Source organism: Peromyscus californicus, unplaced genomic scaffold (genome assembly GCF_007827085.1).
Source record: "Peromyscus californicus insignis strain IS unplaced genomic scaffold, ASM782708v3 Scaffold_10__1_contigs__length_136768540, whole genome shotgun sequence".
In the NCBI taxonomy this organism is placed as follows: domain Eukaryota; kingdom Metazoa; phylum Chordata; class Mammalia; order Rodentia; family Cricetidae; genus Peromyscus; species Peromyscus californicus.
In genome coordinates, this window is record NW_026294391.1 from 93,321,873 (window position 1) to 93,345,735 (window position 23,863).

At 40.4% G+C, this 23,863-nt stretch overlaps 1 protein-coding gene across 1 annotated transcript; it reads right to left on the bottom strand.

The window, feature by feature from the left end:
• Positions 1 to 226: 226 nt before the first annotated feature.
• Capn6 (calpain 6) lies at positions 227 to 23,199 on the bottom strand. The gene is made up of 13 exons (XM_052737493.1): positions 22,930 to 23,199; positions 16,147 to 16,325; positions 9,616 to 9,747; positions 8,086 to 8,294; positions 7,381 to 7,573; positions 6,637 to 6,830; positions 6,321 to 6,398; positions 6,040 to 6,226; positions 4,531 to 4,653; positions 4,159 to 4,361; positions 3,499 to 3,620; positions 3,060 to 3,196; positions 227 to 2,523 (listed from the first exon to the last, which is right to left on the bottom strand). Exons 2-13 carry the CDS (start codon positions 16,309 to 16,311, stop codon positions 2,341 to 2,343), a joined length of 1,926 nt encoding a protein of 641 aa, XP_052593453.1. The 5' UTR covers positions 16,312 to 16,325; positions 22,930 to 23,199; the 3' UTR covers positions 227 to 2,340.
• Between the last annotated feature and the right edge of the window lie 664 nt (positions 23,200 to 23,863).

The following is a 23,863-nucleotide window of genomic DNA, read 5'->3' on the forward strand; positions in this document are numbered from 1 at the left end:
CACCACTGCCTGGCCCTTACCTTCCTTATCTTAAAGAAGAAAGAATACTGGTGTTTTGTATGGACATTAAAATAAATGAAACACACAATAGATACTCAACAGGGAATGGTTTCTCTCTCTTTTTAATTTGAGGAAATTTTTCATACTTAAAAAAAATGTGTCTTTGAGCTTAATTGTAATATCAGAGTGCCATCTGGTGACCATATAGAATGATTACATTATCTCCATTTCTAATAAAATTATACAGTATTTAAACCCTTAATGTGTTCTGGAATAACATTATAAGGAGTGAAAGTGAGACCTGTATTTCAGAGTTATTTTGTTGAGTGAGATATCTCCCCTGGTGAGACATCCATTCTAATCAAGTGGCACAGTTTAAGGGAAATGAGAGAAACATCCTCCCTAGCCTGGTTTAGGATGGCAGATTGAGTGAACCAGAAAATAAGTTGAAGGCTCTATATCCGTTTAATTCTGAAGAAGATTTAGGAAGAAGGTTGCTATTTTCCCTAGTTAGAAGATCTTCCTTTGGAAGATCTAGCTTGGACAGTTTTGGTCTTGAGTCTAGCTACAGGGAGGTTTCAAAAGTACGTAGCCCCAAATACTATCATAAAAATAGAAGACCCTTCACAAATCTGCCAACCACCTACTGAAACAACTGCACCATCAGAGTGCAGCTGATCTCAGGCTCTTATGGTACAGTGTCACTGAACTCCCGCCCTTAATTAAGATTTAGGAAGCTTCTTCATCAGAAAGGGGTGATTTGGGTTAGGACTGAAATCATCGGACTCACCCCTGGGCTACAGTTTCACAAAGCATCCACCATCTGTGCTCTGAAACATGTCTCAATAGATTACCACCCTTGCCATCGCTCCGACACCATTAATTAGTCAAGACTAGTCAATTTATTGAGTATGAACTTTATTGTGATTTTGTTTGTGTAAGGCACTGTGGCAAAGGCATTGTAAAAGTTACAAAGATTGCAACATGTGATAGAAAATGATTAAGGTAAAAAAGGAGCTACAAAATGTATTTTTAAATGAATGCATGCTGAACTACACTAAGTACTACGACTATGTTTATTTTTTCGTCATTGCAAAAGCACTGAAATATTGTTGGAGGTGAGGTTTGGGGGTAGAATTTGAATGAACTTCATGGAGGAGGTGGACTTTACGCTGGGCCTTGAAAAGGGGCAGAATACTGATAGATGAGGGTGAAGGGAAGCACATATAATGACTGATTCACAAGGAAATTTTGTAGACATACTGAAAAACAAACCCTTGGGGAGTGGAGCTTCCCAACAGAGGGAGAAGCCTGAGGGGTCTGGGTGGGACCCAGACTCTCAAGTTCCCATATAGCATTTTCAGTACCAATGATATTAGGAAGCACAGGGCAATGGGCTTGTTTGTAAATCTAGCAGCAGCAAGAGGTTTCACATTGTAGTCAGGGACCCCAAACTGGCTGACCTATTACTGAATGGATTCATTCATCTTTTTGGTATGCATGATACTTCACTAGTCCTTACTCTTGCCCACTGACTGTCTGAATGGTAGTCCGTGCGCACCTACATGCGCATGTGTGAGTGTAGGTGTGTGTGGATGGATGGGGGACTGAGGCTTTGTCTCCCACTGCAGCTTCTTCCACTTTTCCCTCTTGTGGCACACAGCTGGCTTCCCCTTTGCTGAAGTTCAAGCCCTCTCATTGTCTCAGCCTCATTGAACTCCAGCTCTTGATTAAGCACCTAGGAAGCTTCCTCAACATGAAGATAAAACACTATGGGGGGGGGGGTGACTTGAGTTAGGGCAAGACTACACTTTCCGGTGGTGGTGGTGGTGGTGGTGGTGGTGGTGGTGGTGGTGGTGGTGGTAAGGGCTGGGACCATTAAAGGCAGCTCTTGCTGTTGGTAAAGTTTTGCTGGTAAATCTGTGGTGTCAGTCAGGAGATGGGATGTCAGGCTAGACCAGCTTGGCCTTGATCGCCTCTCCTCCTTCCTCAACTTGCCCTACAGGGAAGATATGTTGGGCAAGTGGAAACAACAGAGACACATGTAGCATGTCCAGATTCTTGTTATTGTCCCATTTGAATCTCACCCCCGGAAGCCCTAAGGATCTTTTCTCAGCAAACGTGTGATCTCCAGATGGGACTGTCACCTCCCCCTGTCCAGCTGCTGGAGGTATATAGGTTCTGTAGCTACTGATGCTACTTGGATCGGGAGGTATGGGAAACATCAGAAAAGAGGAAACGTTAATAAATGTGGAGTTTCAGTAACTGTGAATTTTAGCTAAGACCTGGTACCTGACATAAAAAGATGGAAAACTGTCAGGATTCTCTGATATTGGATATTTAGAGCTCAGTGAGATCATCGCTGGAGATAACTTTGAAGCTGATGTGGCCTTGCTTGACTTTGGCAGTGGGACCACCCTTGTTACGCAGGTACAGAGATTTCAGATCACGGCACTCACTGGGGTCAGCATCCAGAGTAACCTGCCCCAGGAACTGATCACAGAATTTTCTGCTGTTCCAGACCTGAAGAGACAAAGCAAGGAAGTGAGGAGCCAACCATGAGACTGGTGCATCTAGTGACATCTATCTAGCATATACATCAAGAGACATTCTTCTCTTTTCCTGATAGTCCTTTGATTGAGAAGACAATGTCCCAAGCAACAGAGATGAAATTAGATCAAGGGATCATCTTTTATTTGTGGGTTTGTTACATAAAGGCAACTGATCAGAAGTATTGTCAGAAATACTGCCAGGCTGAAGTTATCCATACTGATCCAGCAACATAGTAGTTAACAGAACTAGCAAATATTTCTGTTCATGGGACTTTATAGTATGTGTTCATGAGCATATGGTCTTCTGTCTATGAGAAATAAAGTAAAGTGCTTTAAAGTAAAGATGAATAATGAAGTTGATGTTTTGCTTAATGAGAAGTGTTCTGAGTACAAACTAAATACACAACAGAGAGCCTTTGCTCTGCATCTTGAAAGTATGAGGTACTTGGGAGAATATAGGATGTGGTAGAGAACATAAACTCCCCGAGATCTCTTGTTCATTCTTACCTGGATGATAATAGGAATGTCAGTGGTCCTTCTGTAGAAAATGGCCTGTGTGTCAAAAATGGCATGCACAGTATTCTTCTGGACAGGGGATCGGACTTCTTCCTTTCCACACTTGATGATCAGATATGGATTTACAGCTGGAACAAAGTGGCACTTGTTTTTTAATGCAGTAATTAAAATTTCCTTCCTAGAGGGTCAAGAAGCTATGATTTCACAGAGTCAATCTGGAAATTTCCACATAACAGGAGGTGTCATATAGGTATAGAAAAGTGACTGCTAGGTAGACATTTCCCAACAAAGTTTACATCCTATTCTCTATCAGGCTTGAAATCTCTGGACTGAAAATACCAATGGAGATAATTGTTGATAATGTTTTCTAATCATAAATGCAGTAACTGAAACAGCAGCTGGCTTTCCTGGACACCCCTGCAGTTCTTACGTTCATTGGCATACTTCTTCTCCAGGCCCTCAGCACTGTGAACAGTGATCTGGGTAACCACCTTTGGGTAGCCACGTGCCAGGTTCCAGCAAGACATCTTGGGCATGTCCAATGTCAGCTCCCTAGAACATAAAAAAAAAATATGTCACCTCATGATGATCTGGACCTGCCTGAGTAGATTTCATTGTTGAATCAAGTAAGGAGCTGGGTGACATAACCCATTCCTCCACAGGCATGGCTTACGTTTTTATGAGGGTGATTTTCTTTTCTCTGGATTGCAGGACTGGCACTTAAAGATACAAGTGGGTGCAGCTGGAGTAAAGTGTAGCTTAAGCTATGCTGCACTGAGAACAAGATAGAGGAGCTTAACGACTCATAAAAAGATAGAACCAACCAGGGAGCTGAAGATAAACTACTAGTTGCAGAGCGTAAGTGATGGGCCCCTCCTCCTAAATGTCGGATCAGAGCTCTAAATCTCAGATCTGCATTGGTGGATTTTCCGAAAGTCTACTCTGAGAAATATTTTGACCACTTTCATTTCAATTAGTGAGGTCAGGCTTGAGAATAGTGTCTCATAGACTGTATGCATGGAAGAAAATGGGTGAAAAGAACTCAAAAGAAAAGAGAACAAGAGTTTGAAGACAAAAAATAAAACTAAACCTGAGCTGGACAGGCACTTCAGAGAAGATTCTGAGTAGAAATTCGCTGGTGCGGCCATGCTGGAACATGGTTGGGACAAGCACGTAGTTGCCCTTCTTCAGATACTTGCTCAGAAACACAGTACGAGTGTCAATATAGGTGGAAGTCCCAGCACGCTCCTGAACATACAGATGGTGAAGGCGGAATCGGCGGTTCATCTCCACCTAGAATCAAGGAAGAGGACGTTTTCTACTCTGTTAAGATCAGAGCTTTTGTGTTAGAAGTTTCTACTTCTGCTGTCTTCTTTATCCCTTCCTAATTTTCCTGCCTCTAAAACCTCCTAATGTAGACTCTGAATGCTCTTATTCTTTCTGCTCTAAATGCTGTTCTTACCTTGAAGAGCTCAAAACCAATGATGTAATTGTCAGGTCTTCCCATTCGGCGGTAAGTGCGTAGGTCCTTCTGCTGCAGTGACATTATGACCTTATGGCCATCCTCAGGCACAGTGAAGATGTACTGAGGGAAAGGGGCCATCAAAGAGATGAATTAGTACACCAATTTAAGATAATCTAGCCTAAAGTTCAGGGAATAAAAATCTATAATGGGAAGCAGAGTCTCGGGTTCATTTCTGAGCTTTACTATTAACCAATGATATCACAGAAAATTAATTCACTGCTAAGTAAAGATCATTATACTTGCTTTTCTCTGTGGCATCCAGCATGTACTGAGAGGCAACTCCATTTTTAGGTCTCTGGTGCCAAGGAGGGTAAGTTTTAATATGTATGTTCCTGCTAAGTTATTCATTTCTTCCTGTTACTATACCCTTGTGTTTAAAACTATATACAGAATTCATAGACAAAAAGCATTCATATCCCACTCAACAGACTTTGCCACATAGTCCTCGGTAGATTTATAAAGTCAATCCAGACATGTGAGCAACCCAAACAAGGGCCCCCAAAAGTCAATCTTGTGTATATACATTCAGAGAAGCCATTCCCCCAGTTTGGTACAGTTGCCTAGTACCTGAAACCTTTCTAGGGGTCTAAGTGGGAGTGATGTTGGGGAGGGGTAACAAAAATGAAGTTTTTATAGGGGTCACTAAGATGGAAAGTACAAAGAAAAATATGAGTTAAGTAAACCAGTTTTCCAAGCCTCAGTGTTCGCTAAAATGCCTGGGCAATAAGATCTGTAGGAAGAAGAGACCTGTCCGTGGGCAGTGAGGCAATAGCATAGCCAGAGTTACATCTGCTGTGCTTTAACACATCTTCATATAGGTCATTATAAATTCAGGCTTGGGATGCTTGTGGGAGTTTTGCTGTTGCTTTCTTGGGATGTGCCTGGCCTGACCACCTATAACGTCACTGGTAACAGGATTATGGTGGTAGATAGACGGAAGGAGAAACTGATAGGGCAGTGATTTAAATCCTGAGGGGAAAAGTACCTCATTCTCAAAAGGAAAAAACAAGTTATAAGGATGGGTTTTAGAAGTGTAACCTATATGAAAGGGGCTAAAAGTATGATGTGTGTGTATCAGGTGAACTACTGGGCCGTAAAGACAAAGGAGGAAGAACTGTGAGACAGCATCTGGAAGTAGATCTTCTCTCTGCTGTGTGAGACCATCACCAGAAAGCAAGAGTTATGAGCTGTAACATTCAGAACAGGATGAGGCAGCTGGAGAAACTGACTCATTTGAAAATGTTCCAAGGTAAGTCTCCCCAAAGAGACCTTGTCTTCTGGGTCTTAGGAGCATCTGAGTCAATCCCTAGGGGTTGTGGTTGATGAGTATTACACAATAGATTTGAAGGCCTGATACTAAATGAATACTCTAGAGAGGACCAAAGCAAGATCTGGATTCTTATTGGCTGGGTAGCTTGGAGGCAATGGACAATAATTAATTCTAACCTGAGGATTCTGCAGGAAGGTATCACGGTTGTTATAGCAACCACCTGATCGGTTCATCAGAGGGTCATCATCCACAGTCCAACATCCCACCACTGATTCCAGTTCTTTGCGGCCAAAAACAGGGTTGTTCACATTGCGGCAGACATTCAGTTTGTGAAAGTTTTGGCAAAAATCTTCCAGACTCATCCTAAATGGAAGGAACAGGGAAAGAAATAAAGATTCAACTTAGTATGTATTTCTAGTGAGAAACCCAAATTCTTTGTTGCAGAAAGACTTCTCACCAAAACTCTCCATCATCAGACATGACAAGCCCCAGGTTCTTGCGATCTGTTACAGTCAGTTGCTGCCACTCTTCAGAACTAAAAGCAAATAAAGAATAAACAGATAAGTCATTATGCTTGCCAGGATGTCAAAAGAAGATAATGAATGAGGATTAGACCTGCTTTATTTTATCTCTGACTGTGTTGCAGACCCCATACCTGACTAGAGCTCAGAGATGTCTCTGTTATTCGACAGTCTACTAGCAATCTAGAGAGTTAGATTTCTGAGAACTACAGAGATTTGGAGGTGTAGCGATGAAAGTGAAATGTCACTTACATTTCACTCCAGGGGCCACTCCATTCTTGTCTTCCCAGTGGATTCCTCAGGCGAACCATATACAGCTTCTCAGCACTGAAGACTTCCACGAGTCTTTCTCCAAGGCGGAGCTTGCGAATATCAGTCATGGTATAGGTATGGCCCTTCAGTAGGCCCCAGTCTGTTTCAACTTCTTGTTCCTCCTGGCTGGGAGACTGGAAGCAAAGAAAGATACATAAGGTCATAGGATTGGGACACCAAGTCGTGGATCCCCTTCTCCCTTAGTTGGTTCATCCCAGCTTGACTGAATCAAGTTGTCCCTATGCAGATGGAAATTAGACCCTGATATCTAATCCATCACAAAAGTAAGTGAAAGAGAGAAAATAATGTAATTTAATAACTTAATTTAAAAGTTCAAATTCCAAATATTCACTGTCCTACATTAATATGAACAGTGATTTTTTAAAAAAATATGATAGGGCAGATTTATTCTTTGAGGGAACAGTTATAACTTCAACATCCAGGAGCCAATTTAATAATTTACCAGAAGGTATTTACACCAACTTGGATGATTCCTTGGCCCTCAGTGGAATGACTGAGGTTCAAAGGGATAAAAAAAATTAATGTACCTCAGTCTCCAAGCTTTCTGAGTTCCATTAAATCTTTTTGTGGATCTCTGGGTTAAATACAATGCTTCCTGCTAAATTTTGTTAATCTTTTTTGCCAAAAGTGAGCATGAAGTAGCTGTTGGGGGTGAACACAAACCTCAATGGAGCAACAAATTAGACCCCCTTTGGTGAAGGTTTTGTACAGCTCTCGGAACAGCTTGTACTTCTCCTCAACAAGATCAGTGTATCTTCCTTTCTGCATGTCAACGATTTCAGCCAATGTGCCCGTGAAGTCCATGATGATATCAGTAATGGTCAAACCATCCAAGGCCTCATAACAGCCTAGCATCCTGGAAGCAAGGATGCAGAGTGATATTAGTGAAATTATTTATCCAGGTCAAGGACATCATGTTCCCAAGAATTAAAACAATCACTGTTCAACCTTTACCAGCTGGCTTTTCTCTGGATATGAAGTGGGAAATACTTTGAGATTACAATTAAAACTTTACTGGCTTAGGTTCTGTTGATAAATGCTAGTCCACGTAGAAACTTGTTCCTATAGGCAGATGATAGGCAAGGTTAAAAGGAGATAAGAATTCCTTGTTAACTTCAGATTAACAACCTGAAAGATTACCTAGGAGACCTAGGATTTAACAGAAGCAAGAGCAGTTGATTCCTCTGATATCTATGAGTTCTGAGAGGCAGAGCTAGGGCTAAAGAAATGTCTTAAATCTTACTTAGATGCAGCCCAATTTTAACTCTGGGGTTGAGTGAGAGAGAATGCATTCCCAAAGACAAATGTGATCTTTCTTTTTTCATGTATCATAACCGAAGATATAGGATACATCAAACCCCTCCTTACTTTGCATAAGCTTTTTCCAGGAGAGCATTCCAAAACTCATTCATGGAGGTGGAGAATGAGAAGACCAGATCTCCATTGATGGTGGGCAGCAAGTCATCAATTACCACCTCAGTCAATTCTCCAAAATGCCAGAAACGGAAGCGAAATATTCCAGCATATTTTTCTGGCTTTCGAGGATCCCATTCCTGCTCCTTATGGTTGGGAATTACCTGGAAAGGTAAGAACATTTAGTTAAATGTTATTCACAAGACTATATTCAGATATACAGGTTATAGTGAAGTCCTAGGAAAACCATATAGCAAATGGAAGCTTCCCAAAGCATTTTATCCACAACTTTGGTTTCCACAGGTCAGTTTTGCTGTGTGTGATATTACTGTACCTACCATTGTTGCTCAGAATACATAGGATACTGGAGAGACAGTTGGAGGGGTCCCCATAGATATCAATAAACTAAATGATAGACTATACACGTAGATTCATGATCAAATGTTTAAACACATGAACAAGGCATTTAAAAGTAATATCAAGATCAGAGAGATGGTTCACTTATTGAGAACATTTACTCCATAATCACTAGTCCTGGAGTTTGGATCCCAGCACCCAAGTAACAAGCCAAGTGTGATCCCAGCTCCTCAGAGGGGAGAGACAGGAGGATTTGGGGGACATTATGGCTTCTAGATTAGTGGAGGAAACATGAATCCTGGCTTCAGGGATAGACCCTGCCTCAAAGTGAATAGGTCAAGAGTGCAAGAAGATACTAAATGCCCTCTTCCAGCCTCCATGAGTACAGATGGGAATTCACCCTTCCACACATACATGCATATACATACTCACACAGGCAAGTAAGCAATTAAGTAAAAAATCTTAAAAATTAAAACCAATAAAAATACAATGCTTACTCTGGTTTGCATGTCTAGAGTTTCATGTAGACTTATTCTACATAATATGAATTTTAGTCATGTCAATAATAAAATCACTTTTTTGGAATTCTATTATAACAATTGCACATAAATATTCCTAATTTGTTTTTATTAGGAAAATGCTTGTTGTCCCAAGTCGAATATTCTTTGTTGTTTTCAAGTTTCTCTGAATATTAAAGGAATTTTCGTACTATTAATAACTTATTAGCACCTTTTCAAGGATCCATTTCTGTCTTTCTCACCGTTGCTGTTATGTGTATGTGTGTTAATGACTTCCTGGCGTCTACTCACTTCAGAACAAACTGAGACAAAGAACGTAATAGGAAGAACTATTGAGTCAAAACAGTCCAGATGACAGCAAAAGAGCAACTAGTATATATGACAAAGCAAGTTCAGCATGATGTGAGTGCGGGAATGCAGTGTATACAGATTTTCACTATAAAATTCAGTTTGTCTGTCTTTTTGACCATTCTTACTAACAGAAATAAGTCACCACAACGCTTCTGGCTTCAGAAAATAGAATGATCTCAAAAAGTTAGGAACTGATTTTCTGTCAAGTTATTCAAGAAGAAAGTGGAACTAGACTAAGAGCCTAAAGAGAAGATCGTACCTTTGTCCAGTGTGACTCCTGAACAGCCAAACAGGAAAATGCAGGGATCATTGACTTGTTCCCCAGTCTCCCCTGGATCAGCTGGTGGTTGCTGATGTTGCCCACAATCAAATGGGGGTCATCAGAAATGTCCTGGAGATATAGTAATTTGTTATGCAGGAGTCTGGGAGGATCACTAGAAGCTGAGATAAGCAGAACAGCCTATAGAGGAGATAGGGTTAAGTGTGGATAGGATTTTTATAGATTCCGGGATGAAGGGAAGGTTGGGGAGATTTGTGGTAAAACATAAAGCAGTGGGCAGCCTATGCACAGAAAATGACCACGTGGTGACTAGAAACGGAAGGAGAGAATGGGATCAGAGGATGGCCTGTGCTGCTGGAAGGCCTTTGCCATTGGGATTTGGAGGCATTTTTAACCCCAGCAGTGAACACTGGAAAACTAGAACTAAAAATTAGCACATTGCAATCTGATCTCATTTTTGTCAGGATGAGATTTTCCCTGAAGTATCAGTGCTTGGAAGGGCAATTACCTTTAAGAGACAAGGTCTGACAGAAGTGACCATTAATGCATCACCTTCTCTAGGAAAAATGAGTTAGGAGACCATATAGGAAGCCCTTTTCTAACACAAAGCAAAACCAACAGCAGTTTCCATGACAACCAGCTTTCCCAACCCCCCACCTTTATATGAATATAAATGACAGCAGCATTAACAGCAGGTGTTAATGAGCCATTCGCAGGACTATTTCAATGGACACTGTCCCCGTGGTGTATATTCCAAAAGTATCTGGCTGGAGAGTGGGGGCAGTATTTCCTAGGGGAATACACGTGTGTTTTTATTTCAGTATATCATTAACTGGGTCATTCCCACTGTGAGTAGGAACAATGAAAGTCAAATAATGGAACTACAACAAAACGTGATGAAAGTAAAATGGAGCTGCTTTCAAAGTATAATCAGTGCCTAGAAAGAAAGAATCCCCGAAGTTCATCTAGTGATGGAATGGATATTGTAGTGAGTGATTGAATATTTGAGCTGACTACTGATAGGTCACAGGGCAAGGCAGAAACATTGAGGCACAGCAGAAAGAGCGGCAGGCATGAGCAAAGGAATAGCACTATACATGACATCGTATAATTGCAGGCATGATGTGGCTCAGAGCATTAGCACTTGCAGAGTTCAAAGACATCAAATCCCAATTAAGTCTTGATAAATGGAAACAGTTTCATGGATGGGCTGTTGGCACATAAATTGAAATTCTGCATACCCTGCTGAAATAAATCCCAGTTGCAAATGGAAAGAAAATCTAGACCCACATCCTCTAAAATTATTAAATAGAACCAGCTATTTTTTCTGGTGTATAATGTCTACTTTGTAATGGATATAATTCTCCTTGATGAAGGGTCTGGTCTACAGAATGAAGCATTCCAAATATCCGTTAAAAGCCAAAATAGTTCTGGAAAGAAATAGACTTTCTGGGCAGGGACACATCCAAACTGAAGATTAATTGGGCATCAACCTGCCAAAAGGAAAGGATTAGGTGGGTTTTCAGCTTTGCACTTTCTGTCCCTTTTTGTTTAAAATGCATATCTGGTGTCTTGTCACTACTTTTTAATCTTAGGAGACTACTATCTAAATAGTGTATGGGTTGTCAGCTGCTTTTTTCTTTTCATTTACTGAGCACAGAGCAGGCGTACTGGATGAATTAGGGCCCAATGCATCTTCTCCTCTCTGTTTCCTCTTTTTTTTCTAAGATGAAATTAAGAAGCACCATCATTCCTCCCTTGGTCAGACATTGGCACTTTATTTGGAGCAATATGTGAAGTTATGCAATAATTTCTTGGAAACAGATGAAACATAGCATTGTTTCCTGACATAGAAAGCAGCGCAGTGAGTATTGATAGGTGAAAAGTGTGTTTTTATATATTTTAAGGCAAAATAGTTCCTTGCTTTATGTAGTATTACTAGGGGTTGGGGTTATTTTGCAATCTGTTTAATTTAGATAAACAGGAGTCTACACCCAGTCAATACTTTAAATGTGTGAACTTCTACTCACATAAGGGAGCAAAAAGACACATAAACAGATTAAATATGAGGAACTGGGCGATTAGCATCTTCTTTGTATGAGTTAGATATAGTTATTATTAATAGCATGCATTACAACCTTGCTTTACTTCAACATTTTATATAGACTACCTAACAGTGGGTTTTAAAACACAATATCAGTCATGGAATATCAAAACCACGAGGAATATTAGAGACCATTTAGTCAGCTTCTTATTTTGCAGATGAAGAAACAGGGTCATCAGATGGGGACAGCCACTCAAATCTCTAGTCATCTAGTCACAAGGACATCTAGGTTAAAGCCTTTGAGTCTCCATGAAAGCATAATGTTAAAGAAGGGACCTCAAGACTTCGGGTGACTCATCCCTTTATCTTTACACTTATCAATGATCCTGCATAAAGGAATAATATTGCAAAGCTCCTGCAAAGATATCCATCCTAATTTGCAGCCCTTTGTTCAACACTCCATTTTTCTGAAAGATTTTTCCAACTCCTGGTTTTAGAAAAAATATTGCCAATAGGCGTTGATTTCCAGAAGTCAAGTGACTAAGTATAAATCAGTCTTGTACTACAAGCAAGTGCCACGATGTGAAAGATATGAAACAAGTCTTCTAAAGCCATAACTTGTACCTCTTATGTGAAACATTTAAAGACTAGAAAACAGCCAAGGAGTTAGAAAGATAAGAATGAGCCAATGCAAATCTAACTGCTTTAAGAACTTTTCAGCAATAACTCAAAAATAATGAAATGGCTCTTAAGTGACTTTTACTGTAGTTTGGGACACACTGGATATCTTCCTGTTGAGGTTAAAGATGGAAGGTTGTAGATAATTTTCTGGAACTCCAAGCTGAGATGCAGAGCATAGATTGGACATTTCAGCCTGAGCTATGTTGGCGTGTTAAAAGTGGGGTTCAAGGAAAGGCCACTGCTCACATATCCATAATATCTGGGTGGCTTGAGAGTAGTGAGGAGCTGTAGGAGATGCTGTGTTCCTAATGACTCCAGATGTGCTGGCACAGTTGAAATAATTCTTGAACTGAGCTGTTTGGCAAAGCAAAATAATTTCTTAGGTAGAGAATACATAATACCAAGAAATTGAACATAAGAAAAGCTGGAGTATTCCCCAAATACTATCACCCAAAGATAAATGTTCTGTAAAGAAAGCATCTTTTCTAAGAAATATATTATCTTGGCTGAGCATTGAGGGACGTCTCACTTTTTCTTGCCTCATCCCTATTTCCAGAAACCTCTGGTGGAATGGGAATTACAATTATGAGATCTGTGGCCCTTCATAGATCACTCTGTTTGGAACAATTACATACTGACCTTTAGCAATTATTTATGCAAGTAACATTTTATGGCAGCAAGCATTGAAATTCAGAGTTAAACACAAAGAACCACAGTAAAATAAAATATTCCTTATATAACCGACATCCAGAAGAGTGGAGGAAATTTCAAAAGCACCATGTACCATCTAGCTGGGAGAGAAGATAGGGATATGGCCAGCCCTTCAATAAGTACTTCATGATTAACCATTCCCAGAAGGATTAGAGGCTAACTGGCATAAAATATCCATTCAGGAACTGAGGGCTGTGTGAGCTAGCCCAAGTAGCCATTATCTTATCTTTAGAAAATCCAACCATCTCCAGATGGGGAGTTTATAAGTAGATCTGGGCTCACAGACCAATGTTGCATGCTCTCTCAAGGATCTAACTTCACTTTCTGGGAATTTTTATTTCTGTGTGAACATTTTATCACCAGTACAACTTTCACTTGCTTCCAAAGAGAACTCAGTATGGAACCTAGGAATAAAAGCTCAATTTCAATATCCAGTCTAAACAACCAAGTCATTACACAAGATGCTAAGTGAAAGAATCTACATAACTTTAAGATTACATTTCAGTGGACAAGTCTACAATAGGCAAATCTGGATAAAATAGAAGCAGAATAGTGGTGGCTGGTGAACAAGGGGTAACTCACTGGGAATGAATGTGGAGAACTTTGATTTTTATTTTTCTCATTTTTTAGATTATAATACAACTATATCATTTCTCCCTTCCCTTTCCTCTCTTCAAACCTTCCCATATGCCCATCCCCACTCTCCTTCAAATTTCTGGCCTCTTTTTTCATTAATTGTTATTGCAATGCATATATGTATATGTACATACATACGTATTCCTAAATGTAACCTGTTCAGTCTGTAAAAGTTACTTACATGAATGTTTTCAGAGCTCCTTGGAAGAAAGCTACTTCTCCCATTCCCAGTTTTCCTCGGTTGCCTATAGTTATTGTGTAGGGTTGAGGCCCCGTGGCTTTCCCCTGTTCAGTTTGGCAGAACATAGGGATCTTAACCAATTGATGCAACTATTGTTGTATCATTGGATTGTGGTAATATTTGCACAACTCTATAAGTCTACCAAAAAAATGGTCACATTGTACACTTCAAACATATAAATTCCATGTGATACAAATTGTGCTTCCAATAAAAATGAAAACTATTTGAAATACAGAATTTAAAAAATATAGCATTTGGAGAAAGGACAAAAGTCTATTCAACTTTATCTGATTGTGTAAACAATACAAAACACCTTAAAATTACTTTCTGTAGAAACCATGATCTCTTACCCAATGAGCCATGTTGCAGACCCCTGTTATTTTATTTATTTATTTTTGGATTTTCGAGACAGGGGTTTCTCTAGTAGCCCTGGCTGTCCTGGAACTTGCTCTGTAGACTAGACTGGCCTTGAACTCAGAGATCTGCGTGTCTCTGCCTCCTGAGTGCTGGGATTAAAGGCAAGTGCCACAATGTCGAGCTCCCTTTTATTTTTTCAACAAGGAATGTGAATTACATGAAAGCAATTGTAACAAACCTACCTTGCTAAGCCATGGTCAATAAGGATGACGTGAAATGATGTATAGAGAGCTCCAAAGCAGAATCCAATCCATGCTAGGCATGTCATAAATGCAAATTCCTTTTGCCCCTCATTTATTCTCCACCCTTCCACACACATATGCCCTTACCATGGAGCCTTACTCTAGAAGGAGTATTATTTGCCTTAGAGGGAAAAAAAAATAGACGTTTGCCATAATGGGTAAGGTTTTTTTTCCTTCCCTGCAAATCCAGCTAGGATTAAATCTACAAAATTTGGGTGAAGAAGACAAAGTACAAAGAACTGAGCCACGACTGAGGGGTAAGATGCATCTAAAGACAAGTCAGTTCCGGTCTTATACGTTTAATAGGTATCGTTCTTTGTGAGCCAACACTAGTCACTAGGACATTTGATTCTTCATAAAAATATAATATTAAAGAAGAGACTTCAAGACTTCAGCTGGCCCATCCCTTTCTTCAAGTATAACAAAAAAAAAAAAAAAAAAAGACTTACTGAAACCAATGTATCTTGGCACCACCTGGTGGCAATGTGTATGAACTAAAGTGACTCTCAGAACTCCTTTTAAGAGTTTAACTGGTTTAACTGGTGGAAATTGCAACAACAACGATTGGTGTTGATTCCTTAAAGAGGACAAACATTGAACTGATGACTAAGGTGGTTCATAGCCATACATAAAAAGACTAAGGGAGTCTTCAGGTCCAAGAACTTGCCCTTTATGTTATCTCTCCATGGCCTATATCCCTGGTCATTGGGAAGCATCTCCAATATATTATCCTTCTTTCAGTTATAACCTCTTGATAAAGCAAGGTTGCTGATTTCTTTCCAGACTCTATCACTATATCTTAGTGTCCATTGAGCTCTAGCTCATATGCAGCTTATGTAGAGTTGTTGAACCCTGATGTGAGACACAGCATATAAATGTTCCATTGAGAACCACAATAACTATTAGTAGTTAATATTAATGGGTGTTGAAAGACTGCAGTTACATGTAAATCCCATTAGCTAACACTGGAATGACAGTGTAGATAATATCTAATAAACAGTTCAAAAGCCTCACTCTCCCAATGCAAGCTCTGATTTCTCTACATAGAAATTATTTCACTGTCTGAGAAGATACTGGCCTCATTGATCTGAGATTATCCTTAAGTTAGTATGACAGGCAGCTAACTAAAGAGACAAGAGTATAATTTCTTCCTAGATTGTAATGTTTACTCAAATGAAGTTCTAAAAAAAAATAAGCACAGTGTATTTCCTTTTCTGTTGTTGCACTTTTTATATGACTAGTCAACTAAATTTTCAGTCTCTTCAAGCTAAAGCAAACTTTAAAGCTGCCTCTGTGTGAGGTGATGGATATGTCAATTCATTTATGTTCGTCATTTCAAATGGTGTAGACATATGGAAACATCATATAATTCATATATATATATATAGCTTTTATTTGTTAATTATAACTCAACAGTGAAAGGAGGAAAGAAGACTGACTTTCAATTTGTTCTTAACAGTAGGTCAATGTAAGTGAAATAGTGGGTTAGGTGGAGTTTGGAATCAGACGGAGATCAAGGAGACAGAAAAATGAGTTACCTGAGGACGTTTCCACACAACCTTTCCTGGAAGCAGACGGTTGAAAAACAGAGAATCATTCTCTGGCAGGAAGGTGGGGTCGCAGAAAAGCCGGCCATCTTTGATGCATTCCTGCTTCAGTTCTTGGTACTTTTGGTTTTTGAAGAGCTTCAGAGAAGGAGCCATGTTGCCAACTAAGTCTAGAATGACAAAAAAATATTATTTTGGAGGAACTTCTCAGGTCTTTCAGGGATTACCTGAAATTCCACAAATGGCAGTCGTTGAGATGGCTTCCTCCCAGAGCCTTCAGACTGAGGCAAAGACACTATGTTCAAGAAAAGAAGAGTCAAAGTTCAAGTAAATATTGGGCCTTGGGTAAGCACCTAACCACTTGAGGACCTCAGTTTGTTTATCTGCCGAATGGGATGTGTACTTTAACAGTCTCACTGGGAAAATAAGTAACAGATGTGCAGATTGTCAGCTAAGCATGAATCATTATGATGTAAAAGGTAATTTTCCACTTCTACTGACATGGAACACCTCAGGAAAGTTCAGTTGAAATTGGATGATAAAGGAGAAAGACTCTCTTTACCGTGCTTGGGATGAGTCGGTGTGCTGGAAAGCTGCACACTTGATGCAGGGGAGAAGCAGCCTCTTTAAATTCTAACAAATCCTTTCACATTTGATCATTGTTTTACTATTGGTCAAGAAGGCTAATGTAAGAAACAGAGCTCAGCAGATGGCCTCCAAACACACATAAAAAGATAGAAAGATTATGTGGTCTTTTTTTCCCCTTCAAAATGGACAATCATTTGCAGACTCCAAAATCAAAAAGCAGCCTCTGAAATTCAATTACACTAATTTGACTGACGGTTTTTATCCCATAGCAATATAATACACTATTGCTTCTTTTTTCTTTGAAAAAAAAATAAAGAAAAACTCCACCTAGCTAAACAAAATTAATATAGTGGTTTTTTTTTAAGTACAAAGTCTGGCAGACTGCATTCAAATATCCTTAATAACTGGTTTGTATGAAGATAATTTAAAATTTGATTTTAAATAGCTTTGTAGTGATAAAAGATCTTTCTATGTCGTTATTTGAATTCACAAGGATAGTTTTGTAATGAGTTAAACAATTTTCCTCTGACATTTAGTAGTAAATGAAAAAATGTTGTGAAATTTTTATGGTGTCAGCTACATTAAAACTTTATTCCAATGATTTTATGAGCCCAGTACAATTAAAACTGAAAACCTATGGTTCAGAGTTCTAAAAAAAAAATGGGTGAAATTTACAAAAACAAAGAACAAAAGCAAACCCCCAAACTGGCTACATTAGCTCACTGGGATTCCACATGTATACTACTGCAGTTGACTTCCTGTGTGTCCTGGGGATTCAAAATCAGCTCCCCATGCTTTTACAGCAAACCATCTTCCAGGTGCTACTGTGGCATTTATTATTTTCTAAAAGTAATAATATCAACAACACCTGTCTATTAGGTCTTTGCATGCATTTTAGTATCATAGTGCGCTGTCTCATGATGAAACAGTTCCCCCGATTGAAAATTATAAATCTTTAAATCTAAATTCCCAATGTTATTTTTATGCAAAGCTATTTGCAAGATATGTGTAAGGAAAATGTCCTTTCTCTTGAGTCAAATATTGAGATAATGAACATAATCACAATTTTTCCAAAGCCTTATTTATTGTCAATTGTTTTTCAAATTAAGAATTATGGAAATACTACAAAACACCAACATGGTTTCTGCTAGCCAGATTCAAGTCTGTTCCCTTGTTTTAGATGTCAGCGTAAACATTGTATTTGAAATCACGGGTGGCATCAGTAATAATTCTCAGTTAAGCAACAGAGCCAACCTGAGTGTTTGCCCAGGCTCCTTTTTCAGAGCCGATTACAAATGGACTCTAATTTTCATGTGCGTTCAGAGTTACAGCAAATAACCCTGAGCTTCTTGCTTTCCCTAGAAGGTTTGGTGGATTGCCAGAGGCTGGGGGCTGTAAATACGGGACAGTCTGAGGCAATTAGGACATTTAGTTTGCCAGAACTTCCTAGTGCCTGAACATTCTGGATAAATGGGTATTTCCTGCCCAGGAAAGCCATGTGCTCTCACAAAGTCTCCTTTGCTAATCAGTCAACTAGTAAGGCTCACAAGAGCATGCAAGAGGAATTTGTTACAAAGAGAGCCTGTCTAAACACAGAAGCAGCATCAATTCAACAAAATTAGGTTTGATTTAAAGACAACAAAATAGGGCTAGCAAGATGGCTCATTGGGTAAGGACACTTGCTGCCAAGCCTGGTGACCTAAGTTCAATGCCCAAGAATTACATGGTAGAAGGAGAGAATGGGCTCCCACAAGTTTTCTCCCTTTCTCTTTCTGTCTCTCTCTGTCTCTCTGTCTCTCTCTCTCCCTCTCTGTCTCTGTCTCTCTGTCTCTCTCTGTCTCTGTCTCTGTCTCTGTCTGTCTGTCTCTCTCTCTCTCTCTCTCTCTCTCTCTCTCTCTCTCTCTCTCTCTCTGTCTCTGTCTCTCTCTCTCACACACACACACACATCTAAACTGAAACCAAAGCAACAATAAACCACACTATGATCCACATAGGTTATTTCTGAGACAAAAGAGACATCTGGTATTGGTGGGTCATATCTTGAGAAAATGAATATCTTTTGCATGAAAATGCTTTCATTCCAGTGACTCGTCGAGTCATATGTATTTGAACTTTCCTTTGGGGGTATAATTGTAGTCCTAAATCCTACTGGACTTTGCACAGTGGAATTGACGCCCATTGCTGACTAAAGAACATGACAACTGTGCTCGATTTGCTCTAGGACCTTGATCTCTTTGTGCTTCAGTATCATTATCATGAGATCGGAGACATGTGTCCTTCCCCCTTAAGCTATAGCTGTAACTACTGAGACAGATAGTGTTAACCAATTTTGAATAAGTAGAAAGTGCCCTGTGGTTGCAAAATATACATTAAACCCCTCTTATTGCTAGGCACCTCGTTCAGCATCTCAGCATTATACAGACAATATTTGTTGAACAGATAACTGTCTAAAGTAGAAAATCAATGTTTATGTGACAAATTATTTGAAATGTATATTTCCAATTTAGCTAGCATGCTTGTTCTTTGCAGCAGCCATGATTTATAAGATACGACCTGGGCCCTTCATTTTGTACTCTCAGAAATGGAAAGTGAGAGAAACAGCAGCTAGAAACTGGCAAGACCGATTCAAACCCCATTCTGTGAAATGCCAGACCTGGTGTGTGGTTTTCCATTATACCACACTTCATCTTTTGGTCACTGCATTTTTTAGAGAAAGGATTTTTTTAGTTCAAATGGGGAAATCCTCCAAAGCAAACATGATGCCCAACTTTGAGGCATTCTGCCTAGAATTTATTGCCATGGTGGATATTGAAAAGGTTCTTTATTTTCATGGTTTAATGATGGTTTAAAGAGAATTCAAACCCTTTGCATCCAAGGGCTCATTAGCTAGCTCTCAGAAAATGTGGAAACCCAGAAATGTATAGGCTGGTATAATTATGAACAATTTTCTTTCTCAAAGCAGAGGTGTGCGGAGACAGGAACGTTTCTTTCTTACGCTTCTACTGCACAATGTGATGATATGAAAGAGATCGTCGTTAAGTTAGTGATCCCACATTAGGAAAGGTTATAGACAAAGATAAAAACTAGGGCTTTACTACAACCCCCAAATCTCTAGGTAACCTCTGGAGTATGAACAATTTTGAAGAGCGACTGTGTGGCCTGAGGGCCAGTGGCAACTGTGGCTAGGCCGAACAAACTGCAGGCTTGTCATTAAGGTCATAGCCTTAGGCAGAATTATTAGAATTCAGACCCACTGTCCAAAGAAAGAATGTGAGGGACACTGTGTCTACCAAGACAATGGACGGGGCAGGCTTAGCATGTGGGAAGTTGCCAGGGGAAAATGGAGGGAGACTGCCACGTGGAACTCAAAGCTGCAGCTAGGAGAAAGGGATTTTGCTGCTCGTTGGACTTGAAGCTCTGAGGAGGCAGGTGGATTCTTAGTGGAAAACCGTTTGCTTTGTAGCTGTGGGCCAACCTTAGAACAGCCACCAAAGTAGTGCTAAAACAAAATCGACAGAAAGAGTTCAGATCTCGGCTCACAAATCCCTTTGGCCTCAAGTGAGTAGGTGAGGAGGTTAGTAAAGGGACGTACAGCAAGAAAGTATGGCTCCGAAGAGACTGTCTCTGGCTGCCTTCGCCCCTTTAGTCCACAAAAATTAAAGGTAAAGCACAAAAGGAGGCGATTGAGTACAGGAGACTAACTCTGCCCTACTGTATACATAATCTTATCACCACTACTGGAGGTGATGGAGGACATTCATTGGGCTGTGATGGGGAGAATAAAAAGTCAGCATCCACACGCTACCCAGAGAACAGTGCTTTCCATTTCTACATACGTAGAATTTTGTCTTATGTCTGTGGTTACATATCTGCCAGGAAATGTAGATATGGCTGTTGAGAGTCAAGGCTTTGGTCAGATATTTGGGGATCTGAAAGGAGCCTTAAAGTTCTCCTGATCAAGTCTACTGTTTTCCATAGGATATATTTACTCTGTGTTCAAAGAAAGAAAATCAAAAATCATAAAAAAGATTGTGCGTAGTCAGGAGATTTACGATCAACTCCCCAATGCCCTTACTTACTGTAGATAACATCTTTCACCCTCGGTTTCCCCGTAGGCACAACAGGAATATAATGGCTGCCCTACGTACCTCAGGGTGCTATTGGGAAGAGCTAATGAAATAAAGTATGTGAGAGTACTTTTTGAATGTTAAAAATAAGTTAACATATAGCAGTTGTATTAGGGAATGTTTAATTTTAGCAAATTAAATCTCATTTCTTAGAAACAGGAAATATGATCACATGCTTAAAATAAGACACGCATTGACATTTAAGAGACCTATATAGAATGGCCCCTCTGCCGTTCTTTGCTCCCTATTCCACCTCCCATTTTTGGCTGACTTGCTCTCTTGGCTGACTAAGCTTATCCTGAAAGTCTAATTTTACAGTCTTTTGAGAATGTAATTCTGATTTTTATACAATGTTTTCCTGGAAGGACTCTTAGAACCAGTTAGTACAACTTCTTCTTTTCACTATAAAGTGGAGCGACTTTACCAGGGTTACATAGTAACAGAGTTGGCACTAAAACTGGAACCTACTGACTCTTTCACCAAGATTCTATTTTGAAACAAGAAAGAACTGTGATAGGAAGGCGGCACGCAGACACAAAACTACAAGACACTTCTTTTGAACATTCCCACTGTCCTTTTTTGCAAGAATCCATGTAGGAGTCTTGTTTTTTGAGTTGCAAACTGTCAGAAGGTGATATGATTTCAAATCAAGGATAATCAAAGTAACTGTTTTGGGGTCACAACAACGGGGCTGTTTTCTGTTTTTAATTTAGGAACTGAAAACTTGCAAAGATATTGAAAGCCTGCTTTTTAACCTATTCCTGACCATGTAAATATTTAATCTGTTTCCTGGACCACTGGAAACTCTAAGGATGAATAAAGAATGCTATTCAAATACAAAGTATTCACACACATTTGTGCACACCCATGCACATGAGTGCATATGCGTACACAAGAGCATATGTGCATGTGCTCACGCATGTGGTCATGGGCATGTGCATGTATGAACACACACATACACACACACACACACACACACACACACACACACACACGCACGCACGCACGCACGCACGCACGTGCGCGCGTGCGCGCGCGAACTCATGCACACACGCAGAAACGCCCAGGGAAAGAGAGAGTTAATTAGCAACCCCCCATGATTTTTGTTTATTCATACAGACCATAAAGAGCCCGTAATTTCACAACAAAGATTAACAAATGAAACATTTGCTGAAGTTTAATAAAAACATTAATACAAACCAGGATGCATTTTGCTGTAACAGGCAGAACAGTAGAATTTGCTGAATTTTCCGACGTGCTTTTCACCAAACTTCGAGTCCTAAATCCTCACACCCACTTGTTTCCACTGCAATGTGTGGCAGCTCCCTGACCCATTGCTGGAGCCAGCCCTGGTCAAGGAGCCCAGTGAAGCCCCAGCAGCTGTGTAGTAGGGTCGAGTGGGGGTTGGAAGCTTGACTGCAATTCAAAAGTTAAACCTAAGATAAAATCAGAGGGAAACCAAACCAGCCCCGGAGGCTGGTAATAAAGTAGACAAGATCAACCTATCTCCAGGGCAAGAAGGGCTCCAAACTGTGCAGACAGGGAGTTCAGATAGCCTTAGGTGCCACTCTTCATTGTGTGGCAGTCCATAGCCTGCGCACCCCATTTCAAGGGATTACAGATTTTGGGCACACAGTGTGTCTCCAAGACTGTGCCTGAATTTAAATGCTTCACCTATAACTCTGGGTCAGGGGAAACTGCTCGCCATCCAGCTTCTCTCCTCGCACTTTTCTCATAGGTTTGTCCTTGTTTACCAAGTGTTTACGAACAGCACATACCCAGAAAATTGACCAGCTAGCTCCCAGAAACATCTTACCGCGACACGACCAAAAGCACTGCATCCAGCCCCCTAAAATTCCATTTCTTTTTAGACGTTTCAAAACTGCTATTAATATACACTCGCACACACGTACACATGTTCGATCCAGACAAACCGTAACATTAAGAGATGCAAAGTTTGATTAACTATAAATCTGAAGTTCCTTTGAGTCTCTTAGAAGCTACATCTCAGAAAGTAAAATTTTAAACTAGATTTGTAGACGACACCCGCTCTACTCACCTGAGTTATCTCAGGAGCCCTGGTGCTGTGGCTGCTGCTGCTGCGGCGGCGGCGGCGGCGGCGGCGGCTGCTGCTGCTGCTCTTAGCCAGGTAACCCAACTAAGTCTGTTCAGCCAGTGCAGCTGAACAAAGATTCTGGCTTTCTTAACCTGAAAACTATTTGGGCTGTACCAATCTCTGCTCACAGGGGGAGGTGCCTCACAGCGACTTCAGGAGCCTTTGCCCCGCCCAGCACTCAGAAACTGATCCTGAGTCACAAGGAAAATCTGGAAGGCGTCCCTGCCAGATGTGCAGATGGGATGCCCACTCCAGATCCACCCACCAGCAAACTGGAAAACCCAGAAAGCCACATTTGAAAGGCCTTTCTGTTTCAAGGAGAAATAGGACTTTCAGGAAATGGGTCTGATAGGTTTCTAACTCCTCTGTCCCAGGGGAGGGGTGCGGGGGCGGGGCGGGGGGAACTGCCGACATGGACATTACTGGAGAGAGGACATGGAGAACAAAAATGTTCAAATGTTGGCAAAGTTGTCGTGAGCTAGGCTGCAGACATGGTCCTAACAGGCTCTTCTATGATAGCAATGAGGACTTAGGCATGAAGTGGGAATGAAAGGGCACCTAATAGGATGCAGGGACATAATGGTCACTTTGTGAAAGAGCAAGTAACATTTGGCCAAGAGCAACGAGAAGGGAGGTGAACGGAGTTTGATTCCATGGCAGCTGTTAGAAGCCCGATTTCTAGCAACAGTGCAGTGTAGAGATTCTGCCAAGCAGCATCAGGCAAAAAGAGAGCAAATAACTGTTTGCTGTGAAAGACCAACCAAGAAGTGTTAGCGGCATGCTCAGCTCCCTGGAAAATAACTGTGTTGAATCCCACTAGAGGCCCTGATCTCTCTTTCTTCAGATTTTCACTGAGACACAGTTTGAAGTGTATTAT